Source organism: Lycium barbarum, chromosome 4 (assembly GCF_019175385.1).
Source record: "Lycium barbarum isolate Lr01 chromosome 4, ASM1917538v2, whole genome shotgun sequence".
Lineage (NCBI taxonomy): Eukaryota > Viridiplantae > Streptophyta > Magnoliopsida > Solanales > Solanaceae > Lycium > Lycium barbarum.
Genome location: NC_083340.1, coordinates 36839106 through 36860287, shown reverse-complemented (window position 1 = coordinate 36860287; position 21182 = coordinate 36839106). Strand labels below are relative to the sequence as shown.

Below are 21182 nucleotides of genomic sequence, written 5' to 3'. Positions count from 1 at the left end.
CATGTCAGAGAAACACACTAAGTGAGGCAAAATGCTCCCTCCTCTTAGATTAACCATGCCTAAAGCTCAACTTGAGACCTATTAGTTGAGGGAAGTGCAATCCCTTCCATCGCACACACCCCTCGAAGGTATAAGAATGTTATAGTGATAATGTTATTGAAGGAGTAAACTTATACTGGTAATAGCGCTTTTCCACTTGTAGATTCATCTACCAAGTCTCGCAGGACTGATTTTGATTCCATCCAAGGAAATAAATATGTAACAAGAAACAGTAATCATGAATACAACATGCTCGAAGCTACCTTATTGAAGCAAATATATGGATCCTACCTCAGCCTTTGACATCTATAGCAGAAAGGCTCATCCTCTACGTAAATTGTACTTGCCAAACATGAAATTTGAAAATCTGTATCTCATGGGTGCGTGTTATCCCGCACAAGTTAGAGATTGACAACGATCTTTTATCGACAGTGATATAAGTCATTCCTTTGAAACCTAATATTTGGGAGACTTAGACATAATAACCAGTAATCGTGAACCCTCGTCCCACAATCTCCCCGGCACAAAACCAAGCAAAACATTCTAGCCCAAAAAGAGCGGCAATGCCAGCATCCTCAATTTTCAGCTCCTGTCTGTGCTTCCACAAGTTCTTGACATCATCAAGTTCCTTCCAGAATGCTTGATAACGACCAGGAATACTGTCCCAAGAACAGAGATCATTAGTACAAGATATATGAAAGGTAAAAATGGAACAGGTTTTCTATCAGGTAACAGAAAGGAGCTCAAGTTCTAACCTTTCTGCTCTGATATCATTCAACAACGTGCCAATAACATAAAGAGAAACATAACACTTTTGGAACGAATAAACATGGAAATTGGAAGCAGAATTGCTCTTTGCTCCCAGCAAACCAGAAAAAAGAATCTCGTATCAGATAGTATATTCCAATTGCTCCAATTTTTTTTTGGTGATCAGGAGAAGTTCAGTACTCCAGTTTTCTTAGCAATGATAAATTCAAAAGACATAGTCACTTTATCTTATTTTAATTACATACTTTACATATGGATTATCACAAAATGTTTGGGCCACATATAAATACTCAATTGCCACATCAAGAATAAAAAGTATCAAACGAATGAAATTTTAAACTATCCTGTGACGTATCCCCTAGGCCCTATCAAACCAAGCCCATAAACAGAGCTCCAACAAGTATCATCTTTCGTTTTTATCAGTCTCCAACAAGTATCATCTTCTGGAATAGAATTCTATTACGCAAGAAAGACTTAAAGTCCAATCAACATGTCACAGAAAACAGGACAGTGAGAGCATAACTGTAGTAGACTCTGTTCAACGTTGACAAATGATTATGACTATGACACAACCTTCTTTAAGATATGTAAATCAAGTTACAACCGGTAGGATGGCGCTAAACCATCAAACAGTAATACTCCATTGATAACTCACCTTGCTAAGCTAAATCATCAACAACTATGTTGCTCAGATTCTCCAAAGATGATAGAGAACTCGAACAACATAGATCAACATTGAAAGCAAGTTGGAGTAGAGCCAAGATAGAACATTTTGACAGAAACAAGTGGGGAGCTAAATCTAAATATATCTCATCAGGACATATAAAAGACTTATTCTTTCTCTGCATACATTAATTCAGTCTGAATCTATTTGACGTCATAAACACATAATCAAACATGACTAGCTTACCTAGGAGCTAACAAGAAAAAAACACTGACCTCATAATAATCATTCAAAAGGAGATGTTCAGAAAAAAAAAACAAATTTAAGTAGTTCTCTTTTTTGTTGAGTAAATTTTAGTATGCATACTTCTCGAAGCAATCACGGCAGGTCAAGAGACCTTTTTTTTGCAGTAGTTGGAATCAAGATGCTTATCCATGGCATCTAAAGATTTTCAAGAATTGCCTTCTCTTGATAAACTGTACACAAAATGCATTGTTGCCAAAGTTCTTGGATGTTTCTCCACGATAATGCCTCTATTATATAGAAGACCTAGGTCACTTCAAGTCGATACAGCTGACCCTGCCTGAATAATGGCCTATACAAACTACGCCCTCTGTTTCATTTTATTTGAAGATGTTTACCCAGACACAAAGTTTAAGAAATAAAGGAATTTTTTGACACATAAGCTAAATATATGTAAAAATACCAAAATTGACCTTATTAACAGTAATAAATGTGTTGGTGAGAGTTCCGCATCTCTTTACATTTTCTCTTTCCTAATAGAACAATGAACTTATATATCAAGTGCGTCCAAACAAGTAGGTCATTGAGGGTAAAATTGAGATGCTAATTTTAAATAGTTTCAAACAAAGATAGGTGTCATGCTTTTTCGGACATGCTAAAAAGGAAAGCGTGTCACATGAAATGAGGCAGAGGGAGTACTAATTAATGTGTAATAACCAGTACTTCCCATATCTTATCACTTTGTTTGCATCGGTTCCACAGACTTAAAATCATCACACCCATATGGTTAGCCTAGTATTTAGGCAATTTAAATCCATGATTAGTCTAGGTTATTAGCAATTGTACAAAAATAACCTAAATAACTTTTGGGGAGAGCGAGTTGAGGGAAGCCTTCCTAAAATATATCGTGTTTCATGCCAAAGAGAGATGACAATCCAACAAAATTGTAGGTCTCATAAGGGGGTTATTCATTGGGACTTACAGATTCAGAAGAAACCTTCAGGATTGAGAGATGGAAGAATTTTACAATTTGAGTGAGTTATTGTAAGGACTAGTCACACCTAACAACTTATCAGATGTATGGAGCTGGCGGGAGAGTGGAGATGGTTTATTCACTGTTAGCTCTTTTTATAAGAGACTATTAGTGAGAGAGGAGTGTATTTTCCCTCATGATTCGATTTGGATACCTACAGCACCGAGGAAGGTATGTGTTTTTGTTTGGGTGGAGGCAAGAAGTGCGATCTCAACAGTGGAGAATCTGAGGAAGAGAAGGATCACCTATGTTAGTTGGTGTTTTATGTGTAAGAGTATTGGCGAAAGTGTAGATCATCTCCTATTGCACTGCAAGGTGGAGAACAATCAGAAATCTATGGCCTTTAGTCCTAAACAGATCCAGTTTCAAAGTTGGCAATGGCCTGAAAGTTTCCTTCTGGGATGACAAGTGGATTGGTCATGAACCTCTAAAGCAACTCTATCCAGATCTATACACATTATGCCTTCAACAACAAGCTACAGTTGCTGAATTATGGACAAGACAAGGTTGGAATTTACACCTCAGAAGACATTTAAATGACTGGGAAATGGAAAGAATAGCGGCCTTCTACTCCACAGTTGATCAATTCAATAATTTAACAGGAGAAAGAGATACTATGGTTTGGAAGATAGACAACAAAGGTTTGTTCACTGTAAATTCTGCTTACAGAGACCTGAACACATCAAACAACCAGGAGGTAGGATGGCCATGGAAGATGATATGGAAAACTAAAATACCTTAGAAGGTAAATTGTTTTTCCTGGCTATTGGCAAAGGAAGTAGTGTTGACTCATGAGAATTTAAACAAGAGGGGGTTCCAGTTGTGCTCTAGATGCTATTTATGTGGGGAACAAGCAGAGACAATCAACCATCTTTTTTTACACTGCAAATGGGCAGATCAGTTATGGAAGATATTCATCAGTCTGAGGAAGATCAGGTGGGTGAAACCAGGGAGCATTAAAGGAGTTCTTAGCTACTAGAACAGAGATGGCAATGCTGCAAGCTAAGTTGCTCGGACTCTCCAGAAATGTTGCCGCACCCGTGTCGGATCCTCCAAAAATACACTATTTTTGGAGGATCCGACACACACCCGTTGATATTTTTGAAGAGTCCGAGTAACATAGGCTGCAAGACAGGAAGAGAGATGGAAAATTGTCCCAACATGTATTTGGTGGACAGTATGGAAAGAAAGAAATCAGAGATGTTTTGAGGGCAAACAAAGTGACCTACAGAAGTTTAAAATGAATTGTTTAGCTCTATACTATTTTTGGTGTAAACAGGAAGTTTTAGGTCAAACTGAAGATATTTTTGATGTTTTAGATACTTGTAAGGAAGAATATAGATAGGAGATCAAGGTGTAAGGTGTAACATTTTGAAAGGGGGACTACATTCTTTTTGATGTAGTATACCTGTGGATATATAGTTTACTGTTACCATTATCGAAAAAAAAAAGGTGGCTAGTCGGTTACGGAGGGTTGCTCTTAATTTGTTTGGGATGCAATGGGTGATGCCAGGCACAGTGAAGGAGGCTTTGCAAAGTTGGTCTCATAAGAGAGGGAAGAGAAGCAGAAGGGCATGGAGGGTTGCCCCATTAACAATCATGTTGGTCATTTGGAAAAAGAGAAATAGGAGGGCTTTTGAAGGGGTGGAACAAGATATTGTAAAGATGCAAAGTAGTGTTTTGTCTCTAGTTTCTTTTTGGTGTACTTTCGAGGTCCCGATTTGTATAGAGGATTGGATCTCTTTTGTTGAGAACCATATTTGATGAAGGTTCTCTTCTTATGGTATACGGCTTGTATACGGGGTTTCCCCAATTGTTAATAAAATTATTTACCTTATCACAAAAAAAAAAAACTCCTATACTTCTCTTAATAAACGCGCCTTCTCCAAAATAGACGTGAACTACACGACACTTCAATATCTTATGCATATTGGGATTTTCCCCCTTTTGTGCAGTGAAATTTAGCATGCCAAATACAAAATAATTAATAACTTATGCAACTATAATAGTAAACGAAGCAAGTGTAGCTTCAAATCCTCAATAGGTTTACATATCCTGAATAGAAGCAGGCTTTATTTCATACATGACAACTATATAAACAGGAGGCATTATACATTTTTGGCTTCATTAGAGAAACAAAAGGCAACTTAACCACAGTCCTCCGTGACCCGCTCGAAGTCAAGAATTGTTCTTTCCATATAAGACATCTTCCTCTCCAATCTTTCAAACACATTTTTTTTTCTCCTTCTTATCTTGTCAGTTCCATTTTGGAAATATACCAAGTGCAATACTTCAATTTTTTTGTTTTATCACTTCCTTTGATTCCCAAACATATCTATCTCTTGGTTTATCCGGGAACCATTTGTTGTAGTTCATCAGTTGTACTAGACTATTTACTCCCTAACATTCAGTAGTTGACGTTGATTTTTGTTCATTACCTCATCATGGCCTGCTCTTATAGTTCTAGTGAGCTCTTAGTGAAATCTCAAGTATACAAGAGTTCACAAAAATTTAACAAGTGGTTGCCTTAAATCAACCAGTATGTTGACAACATTACCAAATTATAAACCAATCAACCATACTTCCCTATTCGAGGACTAAAAGTTCAGGTATCATGAAGTTGACTAAATGTTGTTTAACTTTTATGAACAAGGAACTTACTCAAAGGTAAGGTCCTGGAGGTTTTTTCAGTAAAGACGTGATTTTGGGATCACTAAGGTCCAGAAATGAGATGATAAAACAAGAAAAATATTACAACCACAAGATGCTGAGCAGTTTGCAGTCTAACCCATACAGCCCTAAGCTAACCTAGCTACGGCCAACTTATGAATAACATGAATCCATCCGTTTTCCCTACAGATAATCAACTGAATACTTTCAAGACTTCTGGCAAGTCGAAGCAAAATCACTAGTTACCTCAAAAGACTAAGTAATTTTGTAGATTTGAAAGGATACAAGTGATGAATAACAAACCTAGCTAAGCGAGTGTAGAACACTTGTTTCGCCAAATGCTGACATTTCTCCACAGTAGGTGGCTCTTGAATGTATTGCTTGTTCTTCTCCATCATCTGCTTGTAGTATGCACATGCATTCTTGGTCAAGATATTTGAAGCTTCAACAGCCTTTGCTTTCACTATCGGTAGTTTTGATGCCATAGTTCCCTAACCAAAAAATATCATGCACCATGAAAAACATCATCACGTGTTGCCAAAGGAGAAAAGTATAGTAAAGTGCTTTTTATCAAAAAAGTACAGTGAAGTGCTAAACTCTGCTAGGGCTTAAGTGCAAAATGCAATTCAAGAGTGCACTTTATCGAAGAAAAGCTCCGATAAATATAAAAGTGATCAATCAAATTCAACCCCATTCTAAGTTTAAGATACACATGCAAAGATTTTATAGTAACTATTTTTCAAACACTAATTTCAAAGTCTATACACCTAATCATGACATTTTTTTGTAGAGATGTTTACAGTTCAATGCCGTCCTCTTCATGATAGAGATAATTTAGTGTCGTGGTGCCTGCATTGAATGGCTGTTTAAGCAAGGCCAAGTGCACTAGCTTCAAACCTTAAGCGTGTTTCAAGGTTTCCATTTACTTCTTTTTTATAACTGAGAAATCCCCGAGGGCCAGTAGCACATGATTCTAAACTCGGTGGATAATGAGCCCCGCACATCTACCATTCACCACTACTCGTTGAAGCGACCAGCGATTTAATGGCACATACCTTCCTTTTATAATAAGGTACATCATACAAAATCCAAAATAGTTCATTCCGTTTTTCTCAACATTGGCAAGAAGCTTCAGCAACCCATGTTTGGATTACACAAGAACCCTTTTTAATCATGGGCAAGGCATTTACTCCCTCCGTCCATTTTTAATTGACATGGCATGCCTCTTAAGGAGCCAAAAATACAATGACAATTTTACTATATCACCCCTAAATATTGCTAATTCATCTAATAATTAAAATCAATCAGAATACTTTAAAGAAGTTTCAAACCCAATAATTAATAGTAAGGGTAAAACAGGAATGAAATGGTAAATTATCTATTGATTTTCCAAACAGGACATCTATTTTTTTTTAGTATAGAGGACAAGTAAAAATGGACCGAGGGAGTAACTATTGAAGACCCAACCCCAACACATTTAATTATGAAAACTACAATCACTCTACAATATCTCCATGGAGCAGCTCACAAGTTTTAATTTTTTTTTGGTTTACCCTTTTTTAGAATTTTACATAATCTGAAAATTTCTTTAAAAATACAGTCTTTTAACCCCAACACAAACACAAACATATTTTTTAAAGAAAAGATTCCATTTTGGAGAATTAACCTAACCAAACCATTTGATCAAATTTATTCTTCAGACAATTAGCCTCTTTTCTAATGAAATTTTTAGCACTAAAATGGAATGAGGAAGTTAGTTTAAAGTTGGAAAGAAATATGAATCGAAATCAGAGAATAGTGGAGTACCAGAATATGCAGAGCGAATCACACTAAAATTGAATGCCAATTTGTGTGTGAGAGTGAGAGTGAGAGATAGGGTTTTGAAGCTCAATTACTACTCATTGTACCAATTTATGCAACTCCTTATTTTATGTGACATCATTATTCTGATTTATAATATTTTTTATAGTAATTTTTAATATAAATTTTATTTAAAAACTTTTATGTCTGAAATTTACTATTGAAGTTTATAAGTTTGAATCTCAAAATTATAATCGCGCTACATAATTTGAGACAGAGAAAATATATAACTAGTGAATCCATTAGACTTTCTACTATATTAAATTTTTTATTTTTTTTTTCAGTTCTCAAAGTCAAATGTTTTAAGTTTTAACCAATTAAGCTGCTAGCACTTAGTTTATATACTACTAGTTAACTTATCCGCGCTTCGCGCGGTGAACATCATTTTTTAAAATTTAATTGATAGAAAGAGAATAAAGAATTATATCCAAAAATAAAAATTAACGATATGGGTCAAAACATTAAAACGAATATATATAAAAATAAGTCATAAAAACAGATCAAAGAAAAGTTTAACATGAGTTCTTTTTTGTAGATTTATAATGACAACTCTCATCCATGAATAAATATGTCTCAACTAATTAACTTGTTTATTCCCCTTTATTAATAGAGTTTCACATTTTACAAATCCTAATCTTTCAAATTCAATCATCCTAGTGCTATCCAACCATCCTTTTAGACTGTAAAAAATGTTTTAAGAATTATATGGATGTTGGGAGTAACATCAACTGGGAAATAAAGTGTTGCAATATTTAATTTGATGTTCACATATTTTTTCTTTACACCATGTAGCTCGTGTGAGAAAATTAATGAGAAAATTAACTTTTGCACACATGGTACATTGGACCCTCAAACCGCAGTCATCAACATCAAATCTGAAGTAACCTCAAATTGCAAGAAGATCTATTTCTTCAGTTTCCATTAGTCAAGATTTTTTATTATATTTAACCGCAGCATTGAGTGAGAGTTAAAGGGGATATTACCATTATTTTTTCCTTAATTTAATTCTCAGAGTTCTAAAAGTCATGCTTTGTAACCTTTTCTGTTCCAAGCTAATTACTTGAATGCCTTCACGTTCAACAAATCAATTCGGATACTTATTATAACACCGAAAGTTAACTTTCAATCTTGTGATATTCCCTATGCACGACCATCTTTTCCTAAAGGAAATATGTCCTCCTCATTTTTTTTTTTTTTGCTCCTTTCTCTTTTTTGGTTTGGTTTACTCGACATCTATGATCATTTTTTGAAAACTCTACTAACAATTTTAAAGGGACACAATTGTTATCAGATATAGAAGAACACCTTAGACCGGAGGTAACTCGAGCCGACAAACATTTATGTAATCTGCTCTGTAATTGTGTAATTGCATCAAAAGCTTGTTAGGCGCGAGAACGATTAGGAAATTTCAAAATCTCTAAGTAAAATTTTGAAATAAAATATTGATAATTTTGTATCTATAATTCCTATAAAAAAAATAGCAAAATAAATATCTAATATGAATGAAGGATATATAGTCTAACCATACAAGATCTGAAAATTAGAATTAAGAAACCATATTATAAGCTCCACTTTTAAGCACCAGATGAGAATACAAATTTAAATCACTTGCAACAATTTAGTTTTAGCATGTTGTGATCACCATGATATCAGAGTTATTTCTCAAATAGTCATTCAACTAATAGTTATTATCTCAGAAATTCACTTTTTTTTATTTCAATTTTTTTCAACAACAAAAGTAACTTTCTGAGATAATAATTATTCGTTGAGTGAGAAATCAATCCCTATGATATCATAGTTTATTTTAAGTAATTAGAAAAGTCAAAAGTTTAAGAAATACAAAAACCAAGTCGGCCATATAGGATTATAATCAGTGAATGGATCAAATTTGCAATTTCTTCCACTTCTTATCATTTTCTTCTTTCCCATTCCTTACATTTTCCTTCGTTTCCCTTTCTCTTTTTCGTTTTTTTTTTCTCTTTCCATTTTCTTTCCCCTCGTTCCTTTCTTTTCCTCCTAATTTGTAAGCAAGAACTGATCAACGCTTTGTGAACACTTATACAACTAATTTATTTCATAAACAACGTAGGAGTAAGCATTCCGCAAAGATTCATTCAGTGTTTGATAAAAAAATAATTACGTTTCACTACTTCGTATTGAATGGACATAAGCTTTAAACGTTAAGAAGGAAAAAGGAACTTACAGATCGAAAAGAAATTAACAGTGAAGAGGTTGCTGCAAAAATAACCTTCAATTGGCCATATCCTGAAACTGCCACCCAGAAAATTTGAGATTGTCACTTAATCTCCACAACACACGAGTAATATATACAAAATTTGTGACCAATGAATGAATATACACAGAGAAAGATGAGAGACCATTTTTTCCCCATTAATAAGGTCATAAGGAATGATTGAAGGGTTGCAACCGTAGTAATGGGCATGAATATTTACCAGTTATGGGAAATGAATGTTTACTGTTATGGTTTTCCCAGAATCTCAAAGGTTGCAACGGTAATGATAGGTAAACATTATGTTAAATACGTAGACACTTTAAACTGACGAGAGAGAAAAAGGATGGGGAAAAGAGTTACTAATATCCTTAGATGTCTTCCCTTTTAATAATTAAGAGGCTTACATGAGTGACTTTTAAAATAGCTCCATACACCGCCACCTCAATTATCATCTTTAATTTTGCCATTACTCTCATTTCAACCCACTAAATCCAATAATTAAGATATATATAATTAGAGTTTTTCATTTTAAAATTAGAGAAAAGGCCAAAAAAATGAGAAAAAAGATAAATAGGAATGGTGGCCATAGAGAGGTGCCACATCACCTTGTCTATGCCTAGCTTTATATTATATATAGATTCAATGATTTTACATCGGTTAGGAATTTTCAATATTCTATAAATACTTGTGTAATTTTACGTATAAGTGAAACATTTTTTGTTTTAGTTTTCTTTAAAGAACGTACAGAAGTCATTCATCCGTGGAGGAGCTCAGACGTTAGAGGTGTACATGTGGCGTACACCAGGGCGATTAAGGCGATGGAGCCAAGACCCGGGTAAGGACAGTGGAAGGAGACTCGGAGCACTTTCTAGTGATAATGGGGTTGCACCAGGGATTAGCTCTTAGCCCATTTTTGTTTGTCTTGGTGATGGATGGACTGACACGGCAAATCCAAGGTGAGTTATTGTTATATCCCGTATTTTCGTACGATGAATTATTCATAAACTGAGGTGGGGTCCACATGTCGAGATTTTTTTTTTAGAACATATGACAAGTTATATGAATAATATATGCGAAGTTAAACACAACCCAAGAAGGACCCTTGAGCCAAATCAAAGTGAAAGCCCTCCAAAATAATATTTTTAAGATACGTTTTCGGGTGATTTGATTTCGGGAGGTCATAACCTTATCGTCCTTTGGGAATTTGGGAAAACTCCCAGAATGAAAGTTGTAGATAATTGAAATAGATTTCCAACCATAGGTCGTGGGTCTTCATGTGACATCGGGATAAGGATATATGGACATTTTAAGGCAGAAAGGTCAAGCTGGGCAATGAATTCGGCCCAACCCGATTCCAAGTCGGGTCAGCCCGTTTTCTTTGCCATTTAATGAAAAAATTCGGCCTTCTCTTTCATTTTCAGACCTCAAAAAAACCCAGAAATTTCAGAGGTAGAGAGAGAGAGGAGAGATAGAGAAAGAAACCAAATTTTGACCACAATCTAAGCCCCGAATCGCGAAGCTCCTGAAGAGAAAAGTGTTGTACGTCGCGTTGCCTTCAATTTGAGCTAAAAATCAGCCAAGAAAGAGAGGGTGGAAGTGGTTGCTGCATAATTAAGGTAAGATTAAGGTCCATTTTTCATTGTTAACAAGTTTATTTAGAGTTTTAACGGATTAGAACGGAGAAGATAGCATTATAAACTCGTTTGTTGTTTTGTTGGGATTTATGGATTAAGGGGCTGTTTTAGGTGGATTAAATGGATGAAATTAGCTGAGTTATGATGTATAATAATTGTTGACATTGTTGTTGAAGTTGTTGATAAGTTGTTGTTCTTGAATTTGGGAGAATAAAGCGTATAAAGATATTGTATACAAAGCGTATACCGGGCTGTTTTGTGCCGATATTTGGGGCTGTTTTATGTAATTTTCGTGACTGTTTATTGACAATATTTTGGGGTTGTTTTATATAATTTTCGTGGCTGTTTTATGACAAAATTTTGGGGCTGTTTTATGTAATTTTTGTGGCTGTTTTGTGACTATATTTTGGAGCTGTTTGGTATAATATTTGTGGCTGTTTTGCGATGATATTTTGGGGACTGTTTTATGGTCGTTATGGACTGTTTTGTAGGCTGGAATATCGGGGGATTGACTGTAGTTGTTGTTGTTATATTATGGATATACGGAAATAAAGAAGTGTATACAAGCATTGGCATCCGAATGTATATTGGGCTGTTTTGGGAGTAATTTAAGAATGGATTTAAGTCTAGTTTGATATGAAATTGTTGGTATTGTTGTTGTTGGTATTTTGATTGATGTTTGGCTAAGTTGGAATTTCGAGGATTGTTAAGTTTACAGGGGAAATGCTGCCCAATTTTCTCTAGAATTTACGACGCGTCCTTATAATCTATTAACTAATGTTAATATGAATTCTCCCGTGAAGGTAACGACGTGACATTGGAGGAGAGCAAGTGAACGATAACATAGCTAAACGACAAAGGTATGTGAGGCTAGTCCTTTCTTTCAAATGGCATGAATCCTATAGCATAAGTTCTTTTCCTCTTCATGAGTTCCTATTTTCCGGAAAGCTAGAAGCCTAAGTCCATAAATGTCTATATAAGATAAGAGATATGATATGATGATGCCATATTGATAATGATGTTATTTATTGCTTACACTCACCTTATGTACTAATTCCTTCAAGGTGAGGCAGAATGTCAATAATTGCTCCATAATGAAATCGGGGGATCACGACCTTACGTCACCCCGATAGAGTATAGTTGATCTTGAGTCTTATGCATGTACTATGATAAGCATATTATTACAAGTATTTTTTTATGAGCATGTCATGATCATATTACACCGCGCCTAGTTGGCCGGGCAGTCACCGCCAAGGCGGGCAGCTATACGGATACACCATGACCTTTTGGCATGGGCAGACACCACTAGTGGGCGGCATGAGATGGTACCCCGGACGCGGGAGGCCTGGACGCGGGCTAATGTTATTGATTATTACACCGTTCCGATATGGACGGGCAGCTTGCATATTATGCATATATGAGATTATGATGAGTATGAGTAAGACAGCATGCATTACTTCTTTTATGATTGTCATTCAGATTCAGATGTTTCATATTGATGTTCACATTATATTATCACTGTCTTTCTTCATTGTTTATGCCTCTCATACTCAGTACAAGGTTCGTACTGACGTCCGTTTTCTTTGGACGCTGTGTTCATGCCCACAGGTAGACAGGAAGGTGAGCTTGGTCCAGACCCTTAGTAGCTGTCAACTGATCGAGAGCACTCCATTGTCCGGAGGTGCTTATGGTTCTTCTTTTGGTATATATGCATATTTTGGGCATGACGGAGTCTTGTTCCGTCTATATGTTTAGTATGTCAGTAGAGGCTCGTAGATACGCAGTGTGGGTCAGATGGTCTCGCAAGATGTTATTATTATGTATATGTTATTTTGATGGCCGAGAGGCAAATGTATATAAGTATTTATGTTTTTATATAAAATATGATTTTCCTACAATTCGTGTATAAAATTGGTAAAAAGGCATTAAATGAGTAAGATGAGTATTAGAACGAGTGGTGCTCGGTGGCTAGTCCCGGGTACCCGTCACGGCCCCTAGCTGGGTCGTGACAGTTATCATGGTGTATATTATTCGTTGACGACATAGTCTTGATTGACGAGACTCGCAGCGGAGTTAACGCTAAGCTGGAGATTTGGAGAAAGACTCTGGAGCCTAAAGGGTTCAGGTTGAGTAGGACCAAGACAGAATACTTGGAGTGCAAATTCAATAGCAGGACGCAGGAAGTGGATGTAGAAGTGAAGCTGGATACTCAGGCCAATCAAAAAAAAGGAAGTTTTAAGTATCTTGGGTCTATTATTCAAGGAAATAGAGAGATTGACGATGTTGTCACACACCGTATTGGGGCGGGGTGGATGAAATAGAGGATTGTATGCGGAGCCTTTTGTGTACTAAGAAGGTGCCACCTAAATTTAAAGGCAAGTTTTACATAGTGTCTCTTGTCCTTTGATTTATGCTACTAAATGTTGTTTCTTGTACTTTGATTATCTTATTTATCTGTGGTAGCTACCACTCCTTTCTTCAGATTGTTTTGTCATGCTTTTTTTGCTTTCGTTATTTTCATTTCCATACTGCTTGTCCTTATCTGACATTTTCTCTGCCATGCTTTCTCTTAAGCCGAGTGTCTTTCAGAAACAACCTTCATACCTTCCAAGGTAGGGGTAAGGTCTGCGTACACTTTACCCTCCCCAGACCCACATTGTGGGATTTCACTGGGTATGTTGTTGTTCATGAAAAAACATAAAATAAAATAAAAAAATTGCAACAAGAATCGATCTCTACTATATATATAAAACTAAAATATTTCTTTGTACATAAAATATATGTACATAAGTATCTAATGGTATGGATCTCTTCTCCAGTTTTTGTATTATATTGTCCTTTTCTTTTCCCTCTTTTAACCTTTTTAACTTTTTTCTTTTTTATTCTTTTCCTTTTCTTGTTTTTTTTACTTTCATACACAGTTTGTTTTGTTTTGAAAAAATATCAATTTTTTTTCTTTCGCCTTTAACTTCCTAAATAGTAAATATAATTAACCAAAAATAATAATCTCAAGTTTGAATATTATTATAAAATATGAGAGAATATATTGAAGAAATAGTGTATAAAAATATATTATAGAATATAAAGAAGCATATATAGATACTATTACACAATAATTATTCAATTTAATAAGAGAATATGAAAACAATCAATAATATAATTAGAAACGGGAAGAAAACAAGTAATTCACTTTAAAACAAATCATTAGAAATAAGAAAAGAACCAACAAAACATTACAAATTAATTTAACAATTTTTTCTTTTTTGATCGTTAAATATTTAAACTTAACAATCTTTTTTTAAATATCTAATATGAATTCGAAGTTCGCCTCCTTCGTGTTGGTAGCTACTTCCTTCTTTTTCAATTTTCATTTTTATCATATGCTTTTACTGCTACGCATGTTGTGAATTATGTTTGGTTGATGATTGTACAATGATGAAAATAAATCATTTATGAAATTCAGTCATTGCTGGTGGCATTTTCTACCTACTTTACCATCCTCAATGACCCCTATTCTCAGTTTCCGCAGTCAGATTTCAAATTTCAATCTCAATACCACTGCTAACGACACTACCTTTCTCAATGCAAAATTGAACATCACATTCTCAACCAAAAACCCAGATAAGAGGAAGAGGAGGAAATGCACAATTATGTACATCCCAATACGATTGTTGCTCAGCCGAAGAAATAAAAAAAGAACATGTGAGACATGGAAAATAGGATCATGAGTTTCAAAAAAAAAAAAAAAAGAGAAATGAAGATCGGCCATGGCATTCAAAGAATAAAGGGAAAATGGTAGAAAAAAAAAGAGGTGACGATTTCGTCATCGTCACTATTCAAAAGAAGTTGTAGAATTAAAAGCAGACAACAAGAAGAAAAAGAGAATAACGAAAAAAAAATTGAAATCACAATTAGTGAAATATTATGACCAGAGACATGAAAATTCGAAGTAACTGCAAAAAGAGAATCTAATACAAAATAGAAGCAAAAAAGATGATGATTGAAAAACCTATCTCGGGAAAAACCACCATGCAAACCCAGAAAGAAAAATCTTCTGAAAACATAGAGAGAAGAATCAGGGGATCGAAGAAGTAGGTTAGCAAAGTTTGGCCTGTACAGAAGGCAATTACACGTGTTGTACTATTAGGTCAAACATTAATATTTCTGCAAATGACTTGAAAAGAAGAGGATCCACTTGTCCCATTCAAATATAAAAAGTTAAAGACGTGTCATTGAAAATACGACACAAAGATGAAAGCTGGTTGGTTCTTTCAATGCAGCAAAAAGCACAATCCATCTATGTTGCTCGGACCCTTCACTTTTGCCGCCGTACCCGTGTCCGACACGACACAACACGGGTTTGGGTACGGAATTCGTGTCGGATCCGGTCAATAGAGATCGGATACTTTGACCGAAATTCATGACCAAATTAAAGAAAAATTTTGAGATTATGATTTCTCAAGATAACAAAAAGTAGAGATTTGAAGACATGAGATGGCATACCTTCAATATTATGTAGAAAATTTAACTAGTTTCTCGGAGCACGCAGTCTAGCACCTAGTAGAATGGAAGATTGAATCACATGTCTGGTACAAAACTACATGTAGGTGCTTCCACAAAAAGCTCTCATAATCTAGGCATATTCTTGTAGCTATATTATTAGAATTTTGAATTATTTTTGCCGAATCCCCGCACCCGTATCCGTACCCGGATCCGTACCCACGAATCTTAAAATTTAGATCATGCCGAGTCCGACCTCTAGATCCATACCCGTATCCGACACCCGCACCCGAGTCCGAGCAACATAGCAATCCATTACAACAGTAAAATAAAGTGTTAACATATGCATACACACACTAATTGCAATTTTTCCGTCATCAACATCTATATATTATTCTCCTCCTTGCAGCCATGTTGGTGGCATTTTCTATCTACGTTACCATCCTCAACACCCCCTATTCTCAGTTTCCGTAGTCAAAATCTCAAATTTCAATCTCACTGCCACTGTCGATGACACCACCCTCCTCACTGAACGTCACATTCTCAATCAAAAATTCAAATAAGAAATTGATATACAACTATAGGATCATCTCTATAGCTGCACTGTCAAACTAAATTGTTATAGCAAATGGGTCATTTCCAGAGTTCAGTAGTAGTCTGAGTGACATGGAATGTACGTGCGGCTCACGAAATGCACATGCGACACACGTTATGATTCTTGCACCTTTAAATGGCCTGAAATTATCGTGTCTTGCATCATATGGTGCATTATGACAGGTGATGACAAATCTGCTTTACTTTTGTGGCATGTGTAGTTTGGAGAAGGAGTTAGTGTTGTTGCGGTACTTTGACAAGGTTGTTTCCTTCTCTTTCCCACCACTTTTATACTCATTTTCTTGTAATTAGTGGAGAGGTAACTAGATGCTTAATGATGTAGTAGGAAGTTCGCGGCAATGTTGAAGTTCCAGAATCAGATGTTGTTCAAGAATGCTGAAGAGTTATTGTTTAGTTGTTTAGAGTCACATATTTCCTATATGATATTTTTCAATAAAGAAGCTTGAATATGGCACTACCCTGTTGACAATATTAGTCATTTGTCTGATTGCACAAAATGTATTAGTCATTTGTCTGATTCTTCATGACAAAATCAGTGATAAAAAATTAGACAAGGTTGTAGTTCATCTTGGAATAGATATGTACGGTTTTCAAGAAGTATTATTTTGTCTAAAAGCATTTCCATTGCTATTCCATAACTTCTGTATTTACCCTATAAGTCCTCTTGGTCATGATTATGACTTGGACTCTCGTTAATCGCCGCTACAGTAGCACGTGGATTGTTTGGTTAGTGCTTCTATTCACAATGTTTCTAACCTTGTATATCCGTCAAGAGTTTTTGCAGTTAGAACCTGCTGTCATGAGTCTTGTTGATCCAGTCTTATCGGTTAATGATTCAGCAGACCAGATTGTTGAAGTGCTCGATTACTTCAGGTAATTGTAATGAGCTTGTATTTTTGGCATTTGCTTACTGTTATAAACTTATAATACGCTACCTCTTCGGCACAACCATTATGAAGCACTGTCAATTTTGTAATTATATATCTTGTGCTTTTGCTGTACAATTAAGCGGTTGGCAAAACGATTATGCATGACCCTTACTTCAATATGACATTAAGAGCTTTCGTGTGTTTTGTAGAATATTCCTGATAGATTCAGCTTATTTTAATAAGAAGTTGAAACTGATTTCCCCTTATCTTCCCTCTTCAGGCATGGTAAAGTAATGTGTATGAGAGTAACAACTGGAGCATATATTCTTACCTTATCTGCCGTAAGTGTTTGCATTGTTTCTCTCTAGCTGATTTATTTAAATTTTCCTGATATAGTCATTAGACAAGGATATTTTTACTTTTTTCCCCTCTAGATAAAACATACACAAAGGGTTGTGGGTTTAATACTCATTTCTTCCTTGTGCAAAGCATCCTCTTGGACAGAATGGATGTGTAATAAGGTGTCTTTTCAATGTTTTCTCCTATAGCTCAAGATATTTTAGGATGAATTTGTAAATTCTGACTCCTACTCCTTTAAATGACCTAAAATTGGGTTGTCTTGCATCATATGGTGCAATATGGCAGGTGATGACAAATCTGCTTTACTTTTGTGGCATGTGTAATTTGGTGAAGGAGCTACTGATGTTGCACTACTTTAGCAAGGTTATTTTATGCTATTTTCCCCCATTTTTATACTCGTTTTCTTATCATTAGTGGAGAGTTGAACTGGATGCTTAATGATGTGGCAGGAAGTTCGGGGCCGTGTTGAAGTTCTAGAATCAGATGTAGTTCAAGCATGCCGCAGAGTTAGTGTTTATTTTTAGAGTCTCGTATTTTCTGTATGATGCTTTGCAATAAAGAAGCTTGGATACGACATTACCCCATTGACAATATTAATCATTTGTCTGATTCCGCAACATGTATTAGTCATTTGACTTATTATTTTTGGTCCATCATCAGTACTGACATGGACGTAGTGCGCACGAGAAGCACGTGAGGCATGCGAGATGCACGCGTGACGCACGTGGAAGCTAGTTTTCTTCAATATATTCTGAATTGAATTTGAAGAAAAATATGTTGGTTAGACGAGATTTGAGTAGTGAACTCGTATCAACCAGATAAGCAATGAAACTTTGGGTTTTAAGTTTTTCGTGGGTTGGATGTGTCGGATGACGAGTCAAAAAGGTTTAAATGGGTGAGTAGATTTAATTGGAAAAAAAAGTGCTACGTAGGTAATATTTTGTGGGGAGATGGGGATTCAACGGATGAAGGGTAAATATAGCTTGGAAGTTGGATGACAATGACAAATATGGCCTGAAAGTTGGATGACAAGGGCAAATATGTTGAAAAAGTATAACAAAGGAAAAATATACCGTTTCCCGTTTATAAAATCTATTTCAACACTAAAGTGTTCCGTTTATCAATGCTGGTGACAGACCAAAAAGAGCATAAACAAAAACATCACTAGCAGCTGCAACAGCTGGCGATGTTTTTATCGATGTTGTGTTTGGTCTATTATCATTTTTCTCCTCCTTGCAGTCATTGCTAGTGACATTTTGTACCTACTTTACCATTCTCAACGCCTCTTATTCTCAGTTTCTACAGTCAAAATGTCAAATTTTAAACTCACTACCACCACCGACGACCCATCCTTTTCACTGCAAAATTGAACATCACATTCTCAACCAAAAATCTAAATAAGAAATTGATATACAACTATAAGACCATCGCTATAACTGCACTGTCAAACCAAATTGTTATAACAAATGGGTCACTTTCGCAGTTCACTAGCAGTCTGGGTGACATAGAATGCATGTGTGACACACATTATGATTCTTGCACTTCTAAGGGGTCGTTTTGTAGCGGGATAAGTTATCCCATATGGATGAGATTGGGTGGGATATCAGAGGAGTTATCCACCAACCAAACATGGAATAATTTGAATCCCATCCCATCCTATCCCTCATACCAAACAACCTTAAAATGACCTGAAATTACGGTGTCTTGCATCATATGGTGCATTATGGCAGGTGATGACAAATCTGGTTTCCATACCTATTTTACCCTTGCTATTTCATTAACTATTAGGTTGGAAATTGTAACAACTCGTTTGGTCGTTACGGACTTTCCTTCTCTTTCCCCAAGATACTCTTTGTTCAAGTTCGCACCGATAGCTATTACACGTGGGACTTACGGGTAATGGTGAAGAATTTCTCTAACTTAGAATATCTCAGAACTAGGTTATCCACTTCTGCGTTTGGAGGGCCGCTTCAGCAAGCCCGCATCGGCAAAGGTTGGTCCGCGTGGGCGGAACTTCGGATATGTTAGTAACTTGCGTCTGCGGGACATGTTCCGCAGAAGCGAAATAGCGTGGGCAAGTGGTTTCCCGCATAAGCGAAAATCGCTGAATCAAACCTAGCTTTTATTTCCCCATTTCGAGATTGGACCCCATTTTCACCCAATATCATATTTTCAAGAGCTGGTTTGGGAGTGGATGTCAAAGAACTCAAGAGTCCTTGGAGAGGGTAAGATCTAAACCCTATTCCATTACTTCCTTCTTGCCATTATCATTCCATTAATAAGTTCTATGTTAAGGTTCTTGGGTTGGGGAGAATTTCTTATTTGTAAAACCCTGGGTGAGTAAATGGTGTCTTTTAAGTGAAATCTTGGTAATTAAAGATTAATAGCTTATTGTTTGCTCGGGGAAACTTCTTCCAAACTCCAATCTCTAATTTTAACTAGGGTTTCTCAAATGGGTTAAGTGTAAGGTTATTAGAAATTAGGGATTTTTGATATTTAAGGGATTTGGAAGCCATTGGGGTTATATGATTATGAATTTTAGGTTGTTGAATATTGGAGGTTCTAGTAGTTGAGTTTTAAAGAAAAGTTTCGATTTTGCCCTTGCGGGTTCGGGTTCTTTCTCTTTAGGGTCTTAGAAACTCTTTTAAGGTCACAGTAGTTTGAATACTCTCAGAGCGTTACTTATATGAGTTGCTACCTTGTTAGACCTTACCATATTCGGACGCTCTCCAGAGAAGAAAGATAAAGCTCGGGATAGATGTTCGCGACATCTGTTCGGCCTCAAGGTAGGTGACAGCTTACTTGAGTTAGACTTCGATTAGAAATTCTTATGGAATTAGTGGATGTGGACGGAGAAAACATGTTTAGGTCTTCGGACATGGCGTTGGGATGGATTCAAATTAGGTTGATAATTGCTTATTTTATGACATTGACTTGTTGCCTTATTTGTGATGACTGGGCTTGTCGCCATGTTAGTGATAATAAGGCTTGCCGCCACATTTATTTATGATTGGAGGTTATGTGTACTTGAGGTTGTCTTGTTTAGCGTGTTGTTTGTCTCATCGTATGCTACTCACCCATTCCATATCATTGCATAGTACTATAAGCTTGACTTGTGAACCTTCGTAAATAATTGTGGGCGATGACCAAGATGAAGTTAGTGACCTAGTTGGCTTGGGATTATAAGTTCCATCTAAAATTGTACTTGAGTAGTGAGTTCCATGGTATTATGTTGCACTTGATTTTATATATTTCCATTGATATCGGGACATTTATAGTGTTACTTGGACCCTTAGGTGTATCATCTGCTGTGTGTTTCCTCACATTATGTTGAGATTCATGCATGACACTTCATATGCATTTCTCATGGTAACATGGTGTGATTTGGAACGGGTTGACAAAGAGACATGGTACTACTTCTAGAAAACATAAGGTAGTATCAATGAAGGAAATGAGAATCTGTGATCTGAGGTTGATACCGGAGCGGAATGTGTTGTACTCGCTGCTCGAGGTTTCTTACCGGGATGAAGGTGTACATGGACTTTGTAGGTCCCCCATGGGTCATGACTATCGAGACGTGTAGATTTCTGTCCATAGTATGTGTGTACAGGTTTGAGGTATTGGCTATTGCATTCCATTCACACTCTATTCATCCACATTGTACTTCGCATCATTGTTGTTTTCCTTTATGTTA

General features: G+C 36.1%; 2 protein-coding genes and 1 long non-coding RNA gene across 3 annotated transcripts; 2 read left to right on the top strand and 1 right to left on the bottom strand.

Moving 5' to 3' along the window:
• Positions 1-203: 203 nt before the first annotated feature.
• LOC132635889 (uncharacterized) lies at positions 204-7381 on the bottom strand. Its single transcript, XM_060352480.1, has 3 exons — positions 7224-7381; positions 5721-5908; positions 204-698 (listed from the first exon to the last, which is right to left on the bottom strand). Exons 2-3 carry the CDS (start codon positions 5900-5902, stop codon positions 512-514), a joined length of 369 nt encoding a protein of 122 aa, XP_060208463.1. The 5' UTR covers positions 5903-5908; positions 7224-7381; the 3' UTR covers positions 204-511.
• A 3561-nt stretch (positions 7382-10942) lies between these two features.
• On the top strand, positions 10943-13042 carry LOC132638385 (uncharacterized). Its single transcript, XR_009581706.1, has 3 exons — positions 10943-11126; positions 11948-12004; positions 12753-13042. It is a non-coding gene; the product is annotated as an uncharacterized LOC132638385 (long non-coding RNA).
• Positions 13043-16935: 3893 nt separating this feature from the next.
• LOC132637418 (protein NDL2-like) lies at positions 16936-18012 on the top strand. The gene is made up of 5 exons (XM_060354508.1): positions 16936-17132; positions 17409-17469; positions 17563-17649; positions 17774-17851; positions 17938-18012. Exons 1-5 carry the CDS (start codon positions 16936-16938, stop codon positions 18010-18012), a joined length of 498 nt encoding a protein of 165 aa, XP_060210491.1.
• Positions 18013-21182: the final 3170 nt, after the last annotated feature.

Bases quoted from the DNA above. Each gene is read 5' to 3' on its own strand.
- LOC132635889 (XM_060352480.1), bottom strand. From the start codon at position 5,902: ATGGCATCAAAACTACCGATAGTGAAAGCAAAGGCTGTTGAAGCTTCA. The intron at 699-5,720 runs GTTTGTTATTCA...TTCTTGGGACAG, and splicing joins TTCTACACTCGCTTAGCTAG to TATTCCTGGTCGTTATCAAG.
- LOC132637418 (XM_060354508.1), top strand. From the start codon at position 16,936: ATGACTTGGACTCTCGTTAATCGCCGCTACAGTAGCACGTGGATTGTT. The intron at 17,133-17,408 runs GTAATTGTAATG...TTCCCTCTTCAG, and splicing joins GAAGTGCTCGATTACTTCAG to GCATGGTAAAGTAATGTGTA. The intron at 17,650-17,773 runs GTGTCTTTTCAA...GCAATATGGCAG, and splicing joins CAGAATGGATGTGTAATAAG to GTGATGACAAATCTGCTTTA.